Source organism: Leuresthes tenuis, unplaced genomic scaffold, assembly GCF_036924035.1.
Source record: "Leuresthes tenuis unplaced genomic scaffold, fLeuTen1.0.hap1 SCAF_9, whole genome shotgun sequence".
Classification (NCBI taxonomy): Eukaryota; Metazoa; Chordata; class Actinopteri; order Atheriniformes; family Atherinopsidae; genus Leuresthes; species Leuresthes tenuis.
This window is the reverse complement of record NW_027325363.1, coordinates 16,936,996-16,952,429: the sequence shown is the minus strand read 5'-3', so window position 1 is coordinate 16,952,429 and position 15,434 is coordinate 16,936,996. Positions and strand designations below refer to the sequence as shown.

Genomic DNA, 15,434 nt, shown 5'->3' with positions numbered 1-15,434 from the left:
AATTCACAATTTGTATTAGTACATTGCCAAGCTCAGGCAGGCACACAGAACAGTTCCAGGAGTCATGTATTTGGCTTTGTGGCAAAAGGTGTACAAAAAGCACACACATTGGTCGAATAAATCCTGGACAAAAAGTGTACACTGTTTGTCTGCATACTAGATATACTAGATATAATGCTACAACGGACACCTCAAGGTGGTAATTCAGTAAATGTCCCCTGGAGCAGACTTTATGGTTCCAGATGGTAATATATTTGGCGTTTGTCTCACGGGACACTGAAACCCTCCCACACTCACCTCAGGCTAGTGACAACTTTTATTCCTGGTCATTATTTCTCATAAAGTTATAAAGTGTAGCTTAGCTGTATTGTCACCGGGGTGCATTATGCACTGCAGTGCACAATGACTCTGTGGAGAACCTGTACTTGCAACACCTTAGTATCATAACAGCAGTACCGTCTAATTTTATGTAAAAAAAATACAGACTTGGAGACTTTAGCGTTGGACACAAGTTGTGTGGGTGTAACACTGGCGTAATGTCCTTTATTTAGCTCAGAAGCAGAGTTTAGGCACTGCTGAAGCCATGTGTAAACACAACCTGTACTACATTTATGCTACAACAGCTTTATCAAATAAACATTAATGCATTTATGCGTTATTGCCAGAGTGACAGACAGCAATTATGCTTCTATAACTGAGAGCCGGCTCTGCAAAACACTTACCCCCGGCTCAATAACACAACTGTCAAATACATTTAGGAGCAGTTCACCTTACAAGGTCCCTAAGGATATTGTTTTTTTTGCCTAGTGGAAACAATCTATTATTAGTTTCCATGCAGTGAGCTCCCCTGCAGTATTTTCCTTTTCATTATAACATTGAGGCCAAATTCTGCTTCCAGGAATGGACATTTTTGTTTCTTTCAACCAAAGATATGAATGAATAAACAAGCTTCTGAAGATACTAATGGAACTGTGTTTATAGAAAGAGCTTCAGAGCTGAATTGGCTGAAGGAAGGCTAACAGTACGCACATATGGCTGCACACAAGATTTCACACTCAAGGTATTCTTTCTGCCAATCTTCTGAACCACTTATGCATGCAAACAGTGTGCAGGAGGAATGTTGCTCTGTTGTTCCATGTCGGTACTGCAGGTTCTGGCTCTCTTTGAAATTGCAATAAACATGGATGTTCTTGAAATTTAGTTATGAAGGACTGTTTTTGCTTTGTTACCACAAAGAAATAGCATGTTAACAACAGCACGTTCTCTTTAATTAGCCCCAGCACAAAACAATCTACTGCCTTATATTTTGAGCTCAGAGTTGTCTTTAAATTGATCATACCAAAGAAATACACTCTACACTTAAGATGACAGGATGGTCCCCTGACAAAATGGCACCTAGTTTTTAGTTAACACATATATTTTCTTTGTATAACAATTGCTAAAATCATTAAGGCTTAAAAACTACACTTTCGTGTGATTGACTGGGTTTTTATTTATATATTTATTGTCCAGATCATTGCTGATTCTGTAGTAAATTAAACATTATGCTTCAGCATGATTTAAGTCAAGCAAAACGATTGCCCTTAAAGGTCACAGCTCCTTTCGTTGTTGTTGTTGTAGTTTACTGTAAATTTGAACAACACTAATGCGGTGTATGGAAAAATATTCTTAAAAATATACTACCATTTTCTTTGTTAGCAAAATTGTTTTCATTGCCATGATTTACAGGAACCTTTACAGAAGATGCTGTAAATGTGCAAGTTTTTCAGTCTCTCTAATGCTACTGTCATCTGACAGATTGATGGGATTATATGGCAGTAATGAAAATATTATATATAATATGTTATACAAGTTATTTTTTTTACCACTTGGCAAACAATGACGCTGTATTAAGGCCATTGTAGTTAATTAGAACAGTGCGAAGAAGAATATCGAGCAGTTTCAAAGAAATGACTAAATGCAGGATCTAAGTCACAATTTCATGAGTAAAAATTCAAAATTTTAATGTTCTTGGATTATAATGGAAAAAAATTACAAGGGAAAAGAACAAAAAACAAAAAAAACTCATGGCTGCATCATTATCCCATGCATTCATGTCTGAATGGATAAAGACTCCTCCAGCGTCTGGTCTATTCAAACTCACTACAATAATACAGTGATCCTAGGTTATCAGGAGTTTTTCCTGCTAAATCTGACAGCAAAGTTTGATTTGATCAAGTCCGCCACTGCAGGCATTATTACAAGTGTGATGAGGTTGTTCCGAACTGGGAAAGAGAAGCTCCTGAAAACCCAATTTGTATCGACCTTTTTTCTCTCTTACTTGCACTTTATTCTTAGAGAATATACAGCAATTTTACTCCTTTCAACTTGTTCCACAGTTTGCGTATTTATCTATTCATTACAATGACCTTAATACAATATTGTACTACCTCAACACCAGCAGATAAAGAAAGAAATCCATACAGTTTCCTGTATTATTGAATGTTTGGTTCTTATGCTGGTGTCAGTCTCACTTAGAGGGCATTCACGATAGTGAATTAAACTTTTGGCAAATATTTAGTGAAATTTGGCAAGAATCTTTTTTTTTTATATGAATATATGTTAAAGTAAATAATTTTTCTCATGATATAGACTCCCTGCAAGGGCGGGCGAACAGTCAGAACGACATGCAAGTATGCATTCACTAAAAAAGCATGATTAGCCTGTGCTGGTGGTGTGTCTGAATTAATTCTGCACATTCTACTTAATCTTTTAGGTCCTGCTACGAGGTCAGCATTTGGCAAGATGTTGTGAAAATACTAGATTTTACTCCCTGTCCATGAATTCAAAGCTGAGCTGGTCGAAAAATCTATTTGGCCTCTTGTGATTTGTTGTTAATTGTTTAGTTTCTAAGTTATTTTGTCAGTTAGAGAAAAGAAAAAAAAAACACTCTCCTCAACAAGAAAAGATGGGACGCAAACAGAGATTTTCACCACTCGTTAAAATCTAAACAACCCCAATCATCTCTGACATCACTTTGTTTCAGTAATGAGTTCAAATCTGGTTACAACATTGACATACCTTAGTATGCTTTTTGTCATGATTTAAAACATCGCAATCGACATGAAAATCTAATATTTCTTACAAATTCGTGACCTTTTCAATACTTGTTTTTTCAGACTGTGTTATTTGTGTGGAATTACATTGCTTCATGCTTTAAAACCCATACAAGTCTCTAAAATACTGAAAGATACCCAACAAATCTTCACTTTCCATTTTCCATTTACCGTTTATGCAGATTTAATCAGATAAATCTTTACTTTCCCATGCTTGCGTGTTTTTTGACACAGCCTGAGATTTTTACTGAGCGAGTCATACAAATCTTGTAGACTTCAATTTTAACGGCATTGGTTAGATGTGCACAAAAAGTTTTTATTTTTTACACCTGTCATGAGAAAAAAAATCTAAAGTTCTAAAACTAAAACTAAACTAACTAAAGATCACATTTGTAAATTTAACATGTCAAGTGTGCATACTGTAATTATGCTTGGAACATTAATTAACAAATTAACATTATTTGTATTATCGAATCTGGATAAACTAAAGCGGTTAACAGAGAGTCAGCTATCTGAAATCTTTGAGGAGAGGTTGATACATGTTGCCAGCTACTCTCAACCATTTTAAATTAAAACACATAACAAGTTGGTACCCTTGCTGATGTGCAGGAATAAGGCGCCAGCCGTGCCTTGCAACATCACAGGTTCAAATGTGACTTATAACCGAATGCACGTCCAGTTCCCTATTTCCTGTCATTAGCTTCAGTGCAGTTAAAGCCACAGAAATGTCATACAGTAACTGGAGACATAAGACAAATGAACCCTCATATTTTTATATTCTACTTATCTTGTACTTATCCTGGTTTGAGTGGTAAAAAGGCACTGAGTTGGGAATAATTTTGAGTCCTATACATAATACCTACAATGGAAATGGCTGTATTACTGTTGACTACAGATTCCTGTGGGTTAGAAGCAGAAAAAGGCTGTAAAATCAGATTAAGATTATTGTTGACGTTTGTCTTTTTAATGACCCCTTCTCCCCTCTCTTCTGCCTGTCATTTTTATCTCCAAACCAACTGGCCCTAACAATCAGCAGATACTCTAACTATGTTTGGTAATGCATGACATGATTTAAAGACAGTTGCAGAGGGAGGGAGGGAGGGGAGCTGTATTGTTCTTCTTTAGTTGTCTTTTTTTTCACAACAAGACATGAAGCAAAGCAAACGTTTGTGGCCATCTTCCAAAAATTCACAAAAATTCATTCCCCAGCACCCACTTTGTCAAGTGGATTTGTTCTGTTTGCACAATTCCATGGCTAATGTGTGGAACACTGGTCATGAGTGGGGTCTCTCTCCATGTTTTATCCCTGTATTTTTTTAGTCTGGACCCAGTTCAGGTATCCCACAGGAGCGGGGACCTCTGGAGAGAGCTAGATACCAGGTCTGGAGCTGAGACATCCAGTTAGATCATTAAGTTTTATATTAAGGTTTCTCTGCAAATTGATTCAATCAGTCCACCTCCGTGGGGAAGGATGAGAGATTAGCACAGTTGCTTTACGTCGAGCCTTTTGAAGTATATCTCCCTTGCAGAGCAGATAGGGGCATGTTATTCTTTTTCACGTACGATGAGAGCCTTTTTCACCCAAAAGGTCTGAATCCATGTGTTTACAGAATGCAATTGCATATCCAAAGATTTGTGGGTTTTGTCCATGTTCCACAGTTTCAAATCCAGTCGCTTTAATCATAAATACTTGTGCAACCTAGTCTGTGTATGGATCTACAAACTTGTTTCTCTTAGAAACATGGTCCCAATGCTGTAGGAGACTTTCCTCATAGAGGCCGGAGGAGCCGAGCGAGAGCTGGTAAGTGAGGCATGGCTGTGAGAAGTCCCCGCCTCCAGGAAGTAACACGTCCCTGGGATCTCTTTGGGGAAATTCTCAGGGAGCTCCAGTCTTGAGCGAGGGACAAATGAAAAAGAGCGGTCATCTTTCAACAATCTGTTGAGGGGAAAAAAATAAAAAATAAATAGAGGAACTTTTACTAAAGAGTGTTATTCAAAAAGGAACATGACAAAGAGGTAAACAGAGACACAAAATAATTGAAGTATGAAAGTTCGAAATATGAAATGTTAGTTTTGCTAACATTTCTGTAAATTATGACCTAATTTAGGTAATGGCACTGTTTTGCTTAGCGAACACAATGTGGGAGTGGAATGCAAAGTAAGAGCAGATGGCAAATTATTGTTATTATATGTCATCATAACAAAACATACTGCATTTGTATGTTAAGTACAGTGCAGGTACTTACTGATAGGTTGTGGGACTAACATTAATACATCTTGGATGGCTCCCCGATTCAAACTTGCTGGCGAGAGTCACGTTGTTCCCAAACAGGCAATAACGTGGCATTTTAACCCCGACAACGCCTGCCAGCACCGAACCTGTGTGAATGCCTATCCTTAGCTAAAAGAAGGAGGAGGCAGGTGGATGGAGAAGAGAAAAAGCCAGAAGGAAAAACAAGTTAGAATGATGACATACCAATGTAAGCAAACTCCTGATTTGTGCTTGAATTTAACGCAGTCTGTGAATGCTCGTAAATTAGATCGAAACTGATGCAATTCATCAGATAAATGGAGATTGTAGGGTATCGAATTAGATACCTTGTAGAGGCAGAGCTAAAATAATTTGGGTGTTACAGTGAAGTGGATCAATAATTGATTTATTTATCATCCTTTTGGTAGCACTTGTAATGTGGTGAGAGTATGAATCTATAAATGACTGGAGGCAGAGTGAAAGCCATACAACTTGACCAACTATTGATTTGTACCACTCGGGGGGGAAAAGGGTTATAATCCATATTGGCAGCACGCACACACACAGATAAAAGTCCGTGTAACCTGGTAGTTTTTTAATGATCTACTTGAGCATCTTTTCACCTTTCATCCCAGTGTGCATTCCAGCACACTGCGAGGTAGTCATGGCAACAACAGCTGAGGGTTGTAGTGAGATAGAAAGAGCATAGAGACAGAAAGACAATGGAGAAAGAGGCAAAGTGAACCTATAATTAGATGGTAGGACCTTGACAGCACAGGAGGAGAGATAAAGAAAATGAAACAGACAGTGAGGGAGAAAGGGCTGGCAGGTGCACCAGTGTGACCTATTTTTGCAGTTAAACTGCATACAGATGGCCATACACTTGCCTGTCTCCACAACAGACAGCCACTCACAGACACACACAAACAAATCTGCATCGGTGCCCACTCTCTTCTTTATTTTTGAGTCTCAAAATACAGACACAGTAACAGTCATGCACCTTTTGCCTTGGTTAAGCTATGAGTCAGCATCCACAGCACATGGCCTTCATTGAGCCAAAGAGCAAATGGCGCAGCAGCACAGACAACCAATCACGGTCTAGCCTCTGGCCATGCTGACAGATAAATAGAGAGATGGAGATTGACTAAGACAGAAAGGAGGGAGTTGTTAAAGAGGGAATCTTATTTGTCTCCTGTACTTTCACCAGTTTATAAGCTAAAACACACGTGACTGATGCTAAAGTGATGCAATAAACAAACATTATCATCTTTAGTTACATAATAAAGTGGGTGCTACGTTTTGTTGCTGAAATAGTCAGTTAATTGATTAGTCACATGAAATGCCACAAGGAAAACATGCTGGTTCACAGCTCTCAAATGTGAAGATCTGCTACAGTTCTCTGTTTTACATCATCAGTACAGTGAAGTGAATATTTTTCAGATTTGAACCAGAAATAACAAGCAAACTGATTATGTCACTGTTGGACCTGAGAACGTGAAATATGTACAACCTATGCACCAGGCCATTTAAATTTCTTGTTTCAGACTTATAAAGCTAAATGTGTGCAGAGTTGATAGATTATTAGAATATACAGATAATGGTTATTGTCTTATTTTATATCCCATTTGAAAAAAACATCAATACAATCTGAAAAATCCACACTGCAATCTGTGTTACCCTGTACCTAAAAAACTAATAAATAAATAAACCTAATAAACTGTCTGATAAAAAGACGTTATCTGTTACTCATTTTTCTCAATTGTAAACTATTAAAGGTCCAAAATGAACAGCATAGGCCTACTATACACCATTCAAGTGAATAAATGTTAAAAACTATCATTAGTTTCAGCCTTAAGATTTTTGGAAGCCCTTTATAGAATAAATATAAATAAATGGGGTTATTTATATACAGTATTGAATTTTTAAGGAGGAAAAAAAAATTCCAAAATGAATACAAATATAGCAAATATCATCCAGCATTATCTTTAGTAAACAGAAACATTTATTTCTGTATTGTAGAAATAGAGCTATTTTGTAACAAATGAAGTTAATGATAATAATTTTCAGGTAATGTACTTAACAAACATAGTAAAACACGTAATACAACGTATGAAGCAGCTTAACATGAAGACAATGTGTGACTCTACACCACAGTGTGCTCAGGGAATGATGTCTACTCTACTAACTGTGCTGCGTCATTGTAAACAACACAGTCAGACGCGCTCAACTGGACAAACTGTGACGAAACTGTCTCTAAATTACCCAAAAAAAATTTTCTTGGATTGCTTTCTTAAAAAATATACCCAAAAATCCTATTAGCAATGCCAAATGGTTGGGCTGTAAGGTTTAGTGTAGTTTCCCTGAAGTCTTCACATCGTCATGAACACAGAACTTTGATCTTAGACTTGTAGGTGGGAAGCGGCGATTAAACTTTTGCATAGCGTGTGCTGCAGACACACTGCAGTTGCTGCAGTATGAACACAAAGTCAGCAAAAAAGGAGCTTTTGGTCTGCAAAAATCCAGAATGCTGCAGAAACTGCAGATGTTTGGCGGACATTAGCTCACAGAAGAATCATAATTGAATGTGAATGAAAGCCTTTCATTTGTGAACTTTTGTGGGCATTATAGAAATAGAAAAAACACTTGCGTTAAGGCACACTTTGAATTAGATCAAACGCATTCTTGCCTCTCCCAGACACCCAAGCTCACACAATACATAGAGATCAAGTCATAGGCCTGATGATGAAGCATTACTATAGATAACAACTTGTAGAAAACAACTTGTAGTTTGATTACTATATGTCATTTTCTCTTGACATCGCTCTGCTCGATACATACTCTATCTGTGTCCCAGAATCTAATTTCTCTCAGTCATCTCTCACAGCTCTCATGCTAGTTTGCATAACTGCGTAACACTGACTGAGTGAGTGCACTCACTGAGCTGCATTCATCAGGCTAAACTGTTGGGTATCTCTAGAACTCTCCTTTATACCACCGTGAAATGAAGAGAGATGAAAAGGAAAGGAAGGAGTGAAAAGGAAAGAGTTGGAAAATATAGAAAATAAAAACATAAATAATGATAGAAGAAAAAACACAAGAACTAAACTGCAGGGGGAGAAGTGAGTTAGGAAGGGGGCAGAGATTAAGGGGAAGAGACAGATAAAGAGAGGAAGAGACAAAAAAACAGAGAGAGAAGGTGAAAGAGCGAGAGAGCAGGCCAAAAACGCTTGGCAAGGCCTTTCTATTTTGAGACAAATGGACTATGTTGTGAGCACAGCAGAACACAGAGAAGTGTCCTGTCTGTTATTCAGCCACTCTCTGTCTTCTTGGACTCTCACACACACGTTTTGTCCTTAAATATGCTACGTCAATTTAAAAGAAGTCAAAACTAAATGTGTTTAAGCACCAAATATAACTCAGTAATGTTTTCTCACATTTAAACCACAGCCACATCTCCTCACCACACCTTGCCCTCATTAAACATTGATGAGGTCCTAACATTATTTTCTGTTAACAAATTTGATGTCAGTCGTCACCAAAGTAATCTCTGAATTACTCAACCTTGTAAAACCAAGTCACAAACAAATGACTTGGTTTATAAAGACAAAAAGGCTGAAAAAAAGCTTTTAGCAAATCTTACGAAGGCTTTCATATCATGCCAATTATATATATTACATTGAAACTTCTCTTTGATTTCACATCCTGTGTTGTTGAATTTAACCAACTGAATTGTAACATGATAACTTTAAACTCAATACTCTCTTCTGTATCTGAAAGAGGAACATCAAACTTAACTCCACAAAGTACGTGTTAGACGCAGTTTTGAAGGCAGGCCAACATTCACATCTAGAGCCGTATCTTATGTTGAGCTCACAGCTCTGTCATCATTTGGTTTAGTTTCACAGTATGGGCTTTACTGCAGCTGGCAAATGGGGCACGGGCTTTTCTTGCAACCGCACAACCGTTGTAAAGATTAACAACATTTAAAAAAAAACTTGTCATATTGGTAAAATACAGCAAAGTTATGATGATGGCCAAACATAAATAAGAGTTGCTCTTGAGAAAAATACATATATAGCAGGATAACAGGATAATGTTTATTTTGAATATAAAGTCGGTGCTGAGATTAAGAGAGAGCAGACTAACAAAATAACATGACCTTCTGACACAGGCGGTACATAAATAGTTCAAAACGTTGCATATACACGTCCGTATGGCTGACATGGATACATATAATCATCTTCCACTTAACAAATGTGTAGACTTTGTATGTAGCCCTTAAGTTGATACATGCTGGTAGAGAGAAATATAACTCAAAACGAGACACACCATCAAGGTGCACTAATTCTCTTGCATCACTTCATAAATCACGCTCCATTGAACCAGAAGTTAAGACAGTTATACATTGCTACTCAGCATCCCTCGCTCATACCTTATTACTCGTCAGCTACCTGGCCAATTTTTTAACTACTGACATGTGTTTTTGTCGTTTAAAAAAGGATTGTTTAAGAAAGTGCGTTCACACACTGGAATAACAACTAACAATTCACATTTAATATAGTACTGTACTGCAAAAGGGAAAAAAGTTAAAACCACTGAGCAGGTGGCAGAGGCCAAATGTATATGTATATATTTGTTATAGACTGTAACAAGTTTATACTTTACGCTTTATTCTTGGAACTGGGGGCTGTGTCCTGACCAATAACAGCTAACGACCTGGTCAATGATCAGCCAGCGCTGGTAACTGAGCTGGCAATGCTGGCAAATGCTGGCAAATGAGAAGGCGACTACTCATTGGACCCATCGGTAGACTATCTATTACCATTTGTAGAATAGTAACAAACTAAGGCTGACAATCTAATAAATGGTCTAAAGCTAGCTGGATTAATTTTTGGCTCATAATCGGAAAAATAGATAGAAATTAGAAAAAACAGGAATAGTGATAATGATGCTTACTTGTTTGCTTACATAGCTGCTTTACACCTGGTGAAGGAAGAATAAAAAGTTCACCTTAATAGGTTTTCCATCAGGTGTCAACACTTCCTCTGAAAGTTCCATCATCTTCAGAGCCATGTGTGCAATTGGTTTCGCATGGCTGTCAACCTTCTTATGAAGTCCTCCAGCCACACAGTAGGCATCACCTATTGTCTCAATCTGTATGAAAAACGAAAAAAAAGGATAATTTAATCATTTCAAAATGAAGTATGGCAACGATTATACGCAGACACTTGAAACCAAGTAGGTTCTGAGTAGTAGAAATTGAAAGCAACCCTTGACTATTCATTCCATACGAGAGCTACGGTATTTTTCTGTTTCTCTTTCTTGGCCTACATAGTTCACAATATGAGCTGGTGATCATTTCAGACACTCAAAGAAACACACTTATAGCAGTTTGGACTCTTAACCCATTGTGAGGAGCCAAAACTCCAAAAACATGATTAATACAAGCATTTTAATTCATGACACCAATTACCTGACACACACTCCATAAACCCACAAAGCTGCCCCTATATATTTCTTTAGAGCCTATCATTACAAAAGTTAAAACCCTATAAAACACATTATGGCAAGTTATACATTCAAGATGCTTGAATAAGCATGACAAGTACATTTATTGTTTTTTGGGTGCTTGCAAAGAGTCATAAATATGATCTAATATAAATCCTTGACATATTTAATAGTACCAGAGTATGATTAAATCAACCTTAAGTCTGCCGAGTGGCCAAAATAAGCATCTCCATCATGAAACAGATTAAAAGTGCTGTGCAGGAAAAGAACATTATGTCACTCTTACCAAAGACCACTTGAAAATAGGTATTTTTTAAAAGGCACAAAGGTTCACGATAGACACAGATGACTGGATCAACTTATCCAGATATGCCTGTACCATAGGTAAACACTGGAAAATCTGCCTAAAAGGGGTATTGCGGTACAATTATTTTGCTTCTGCTCTGCTGCTTTAATTCAATTAAGCTATTTCGATGCTTATTGGTTGGTTATTACATTGAGCTTTTACTATGGAGTCAGGAGACCTGGCCAATTTTTGCAGTGCTAGCAATCCAAGTTTCTCTTGTTTAAAAATGAACATATTTTGAATGTGCACATGCAAATGAAGCTAAAAATTACAAGCCACTTTCATGAGTGCATTGTTATACGTCAAGATGAGGGAGCGAGCGAAGAGTCATGGCAGCTGACACAGTCTTTGCAAAAGAAAAAAATAAATGGCTCAGGAAGAGAAAGAAAAAACTGGGAAGACAAACTGCTCTCATTAACGCCTGCCACTGGCTAGATCATTTCAACAGTAACCATGACAATGGCGACATATGGGTGATTCAATCTCCTCTTCATGTCCTCCTGTTCCTGCTTTCTGTTTGCCACACAAACAAAATCCTCCACTGCTACACACATAAACCCTCTTAAACGCAGTCACTCTCTCCCCTCCTCTCTGTGCCTTTTATTTTATCTCCCAACATATTCTATATGTGACATTTCTGACAGATAATATAGGAGAAGCACATTTCGTGAAGGACAGTGGTAAGTAAAGATTGTTGTGAGGTAATGAGATAGAGAAAGGAGGCTAGAAAAAGGTAAAAAAAAAATACAAAAAGCTGATCTGGTAATGGAAAGTGGGGATGAAAAGAGAAAAAGACAGCAGGTCAGAGAGATGACTGTATCCAGGCTCAAAGCCATGCTGTCAGATGGACAATATTGACACATCTTTGTTAAGCTCTCACAGACTGGCCATTAATCAGTTTCTTTTTCCACAACAAAAGTGCAAACACATGACAGCGCACACGCACACACATAAATAGATCCTGTACACATAGACAATGGCACACCCCGGAAAAGTTTAGCTGACTCAACTGTTCATATTCTAAAGATACCAAGAAAGAACAACTATTTGGGAGATGGTCACCTCCCTATTTGAAATGAAAACCTTGCCCCAGCACCTGGTCTCAACATGAACAGGGTGCATATGTGTCTCTGACCTTATAGACATCCAGAATGCCACACTGGTAGTCGAAGCGTGTGTAGAGTTCATTCAACATTGAGATGACCTGCATAGGTGTGCACTGGGCACAAACAGCAGTGAAGCCCACGATGTCCGAGAACAGCATGGTGACATCATCAAATTTGCGAGCGGGCACCGGCTGACCCTGCCACAGTTTCTGGGCCACATCACCCGGAAATATGGAGTACAGGAGATCCACAGTTCTCCTTTTTTCCTCCTCAAGCGCCTGATGAGTCCGCTCTAACGTAGCCTGAGAGAAAAGAGGAGGAGATTAAGAGGTTTGCTGTTCTGTGTGATTTGCTTTGATGAAGACACTGATGAAAGCAATGTTTAAAGGTGGGAATACCGCACTAACATTAAGTATATGTATTATATGTATTATTAATTGCTGCTGTATGTGAACGTACTTGTAAGTGTTTTGTACTTGTACTTGTAATTTTTTTTTTTTATTGTCAGAATATGTATATGCTTATTTGCTTCTATGGATGAAGCTTCTTAGTGTCCAGTCTGTATTATGCAGTGTTACACTACTCTTCAAGCTAGTTGACTAAGATGTAGCTATTTATAACACAGGCCTGGAGGAGCTGTTGCTGAGAGAGACTGATGCAATGAGTGGATGCAGGAGACTGGGTCTCATCCAACAAGTGAAATCCAACAGATTTATACAATCAACATGGGTATTCAAGTTAGTATAGGTGTATCACCTGTTAAAAAAAATATACAAATTGGATTTATCATGTCTGCGATAAAAACTTGGAAAACATCCGGAACAGTATTCACACCACTGCTCTATGGAGCCTGTCAGTGTGTAGGCTTTGTAAAAGAGTGATGTGCTGCTGATAGTTTAACTAATTTTGTTGGGACTAATGGCTAATAAGGAATAATCATCATCTTGAGTGTACGGTTGAAATGAAAAAGGATGTCAGGTCATTGACGCAGTACACAGTGTGAATTTCAAAGTCATGCTATCGCTTAATTGGAAGTTTAATGTATTAGCTGTTGAAAGTCAGAATTTTGTCATTGTTTTCTGAAAAACACATTTGCATATTTCAAATTTAGTGCCAGGATGCACAGTGGTGTGTTGGTGGTTATTACTGACATGTCACAGCGAGAAGCTTGTGAGATCTCAGTCCCGTCCCCCCCCCCCCCCCCCCCCCCAACCTTTTTTTGTTTTGCAAGAATTAGGACAGGGCAACAAAAGGCCGGAAGAGTTGTGTAATACTCAAAAGAAACTGATGGAACAACCCAAAACTAATTAGGTCAATTGCTAATCGGTCTGTAAGGCCTGCATTCTTTGCTGTTGTTGACAAACAATCGCATTCAGTGTCTGTTGGGGCTTGTTGATGGTTGGGAAGGTTAAGCTATCATGAAATCCTGTAGCCCTAAAAACAAACAATTTTCCCAATATGATCTGTGTCATGTCACAAGCTGGTGCTTGTTTGTAAAATAGGGATTGCAGTGTGTGATCAGCTTATCTCAAATCCACTGTTCCAGCAGATTAAATATATTACTGTCTTACTGCATGAAGCTACATGGAAGAAAACAACCTGACTGACTTATTTCTTCGCAATAATAAGCTAAACTCAGAATACCCTTTTACCTTCAGTTTGTCCATTCTTTTCTTTAGGCCATCCTGGGCTTTGGCCTGCTCTCCCACCAAGATAACATCCCGTGTGGCATCATGGATGGGAATATCTGACAAATGGAGACCCCTGCCCATCAGCTCCTCCAGCTTATCAACACGTGGAGAGCCCAGAAACATCAAGGAGCATAATTCTGGCACATGGATCATCTGCCCCTTCAGCTCCATCACCTGTCAAAGAACAACAGACAGGGAAAAAAAATATTTGCAATAAGACGGATTTAAAGAGGCTGACCCAGATCAAAAAAATGTCATTGTGTCCATGCTGCATCTCTGTAGGACCTTTCTGGTCAAATAAATGGAAAACAAAATTACATTAAAAGAAAATAGTGACATATGTCAAAATGATTTGACTCAGGCAGTCCAAGCCAACAACCTTGAACAACTTTGGTGAAATATCTTTCAATATCTATGATCGAATATACACATGAAGTGTCTGTGAGGGTTGACTCTTTGTTTTCATACTCAATCATTTTGTAAATAGTGCAGAATACGATCTGGTACTGGCCTCCTGAAACAACCACAGATCTCACTCTGATGCTAGCATATGTTTCTTCAAAATGTATGCCTCAGCATCAGTGATACCTTTACCAATATGCAAGTCACCCGTGCCATGGACACCGATGCACCCCAATACCATTACCTTTGCCTGATAACAACCCGGATAATATTTCTTATCTCTGGCATGTTGAATCACATGCAAGGGTTTTTGATATCAGAAAAAAAAAACAGCTGAAATGTTTCTTTGCAGAGTTAGCATATGCAGCACAGTTTCTGGTTACATTTCCAGATGTAGCGACAGACTTTGTTGGTATTCCCGAGCCCCTGTGGCTATATTGATCACAGTGTCATGATAGTTCCTCGTGCTGTTCCACCTGTTGGCATAGCCTACAGCAGTATCTGTCCTTGGCCTTTAAACACATATTTACTGCAAATCCCTGAATCTTTCCACAATATTTTGCACTTTAGATGTCCTTTGCAAGTTTGCATTGAGATTCGAGGCATGTTTTTCCATGTTTTCTGGCTTATCTGCAGTGTTCAAATGATGTATTAGCAATCTAAACCTCACCTAAAGCTGAAAAAAGTATGCATGTTATAGTATTTTCAAGCAGAAGGAGCTTCTTTTATCCAGTAGTCTCAAACCCTTGCACAATTAATGAAAGGCAGGATTGGTGGAATTCTCTAGGCAGTGCATACTCATGTGAGCTAGGGTGTGCACCTTTTCCACCGCGAGCATTTTTGAAGAGGATGTTATCACGCCACAAGAAACGAGTGATGCACTAGTACTTTTCAAGGCATAGTATTTTGTTTTTGTTTCAGAGATATCTTCAAGAAAATGTGTCCTTGGTTGTGAGGGCAAGTTGATTCTTTTCAGCCTCCCCAAAGATCCAGCAATCATGGATCAGTGGATGCAGTTTGCTTTTCCTGGCCAGT

General features: G+C 38.3%; 1 protein-coding gene across 1 annotated transcript in view; it reads right to left on the bottom strand.

Moving 5' to 3' along the window:
• Positions 1-1,971: 1,971 nt before the first annotated feature.
• gucy1a2 (guanylate cyclase 1, soluble, alpha 2) overlaps positions 1,972-15,434 on the bottom strand; it is a 39,055-nt gene continuing 25,592 nt past the window's right edge. The window contains exons 5-9 of the mRNA XM_072392583.1: positions 13,959-14,171; positions 12,336-12,608; positions 10,357-10,500; positions 5,342-5,496; positions 1,972-5,031 (exon numbers count right to left, since the gene is read on the bottom strand). Of these exons, the coding sequence (XP_072248684.1) occupies positions 4,812-5,031; positions 5,342-5,496; positions 10,357-10,500; positions 12,336-12,608; positions 13,959-14,171 (1,005 nt within the window). The 3' untranslated portion in view covers positions 1,972-4,811. The remainder of the gene's footprint in view (positions 5,032-5,341; positions 5,497-10,356; positions 10,501-12,335; positions 12,609-13,958; positions 14,172-15,434) is intronic.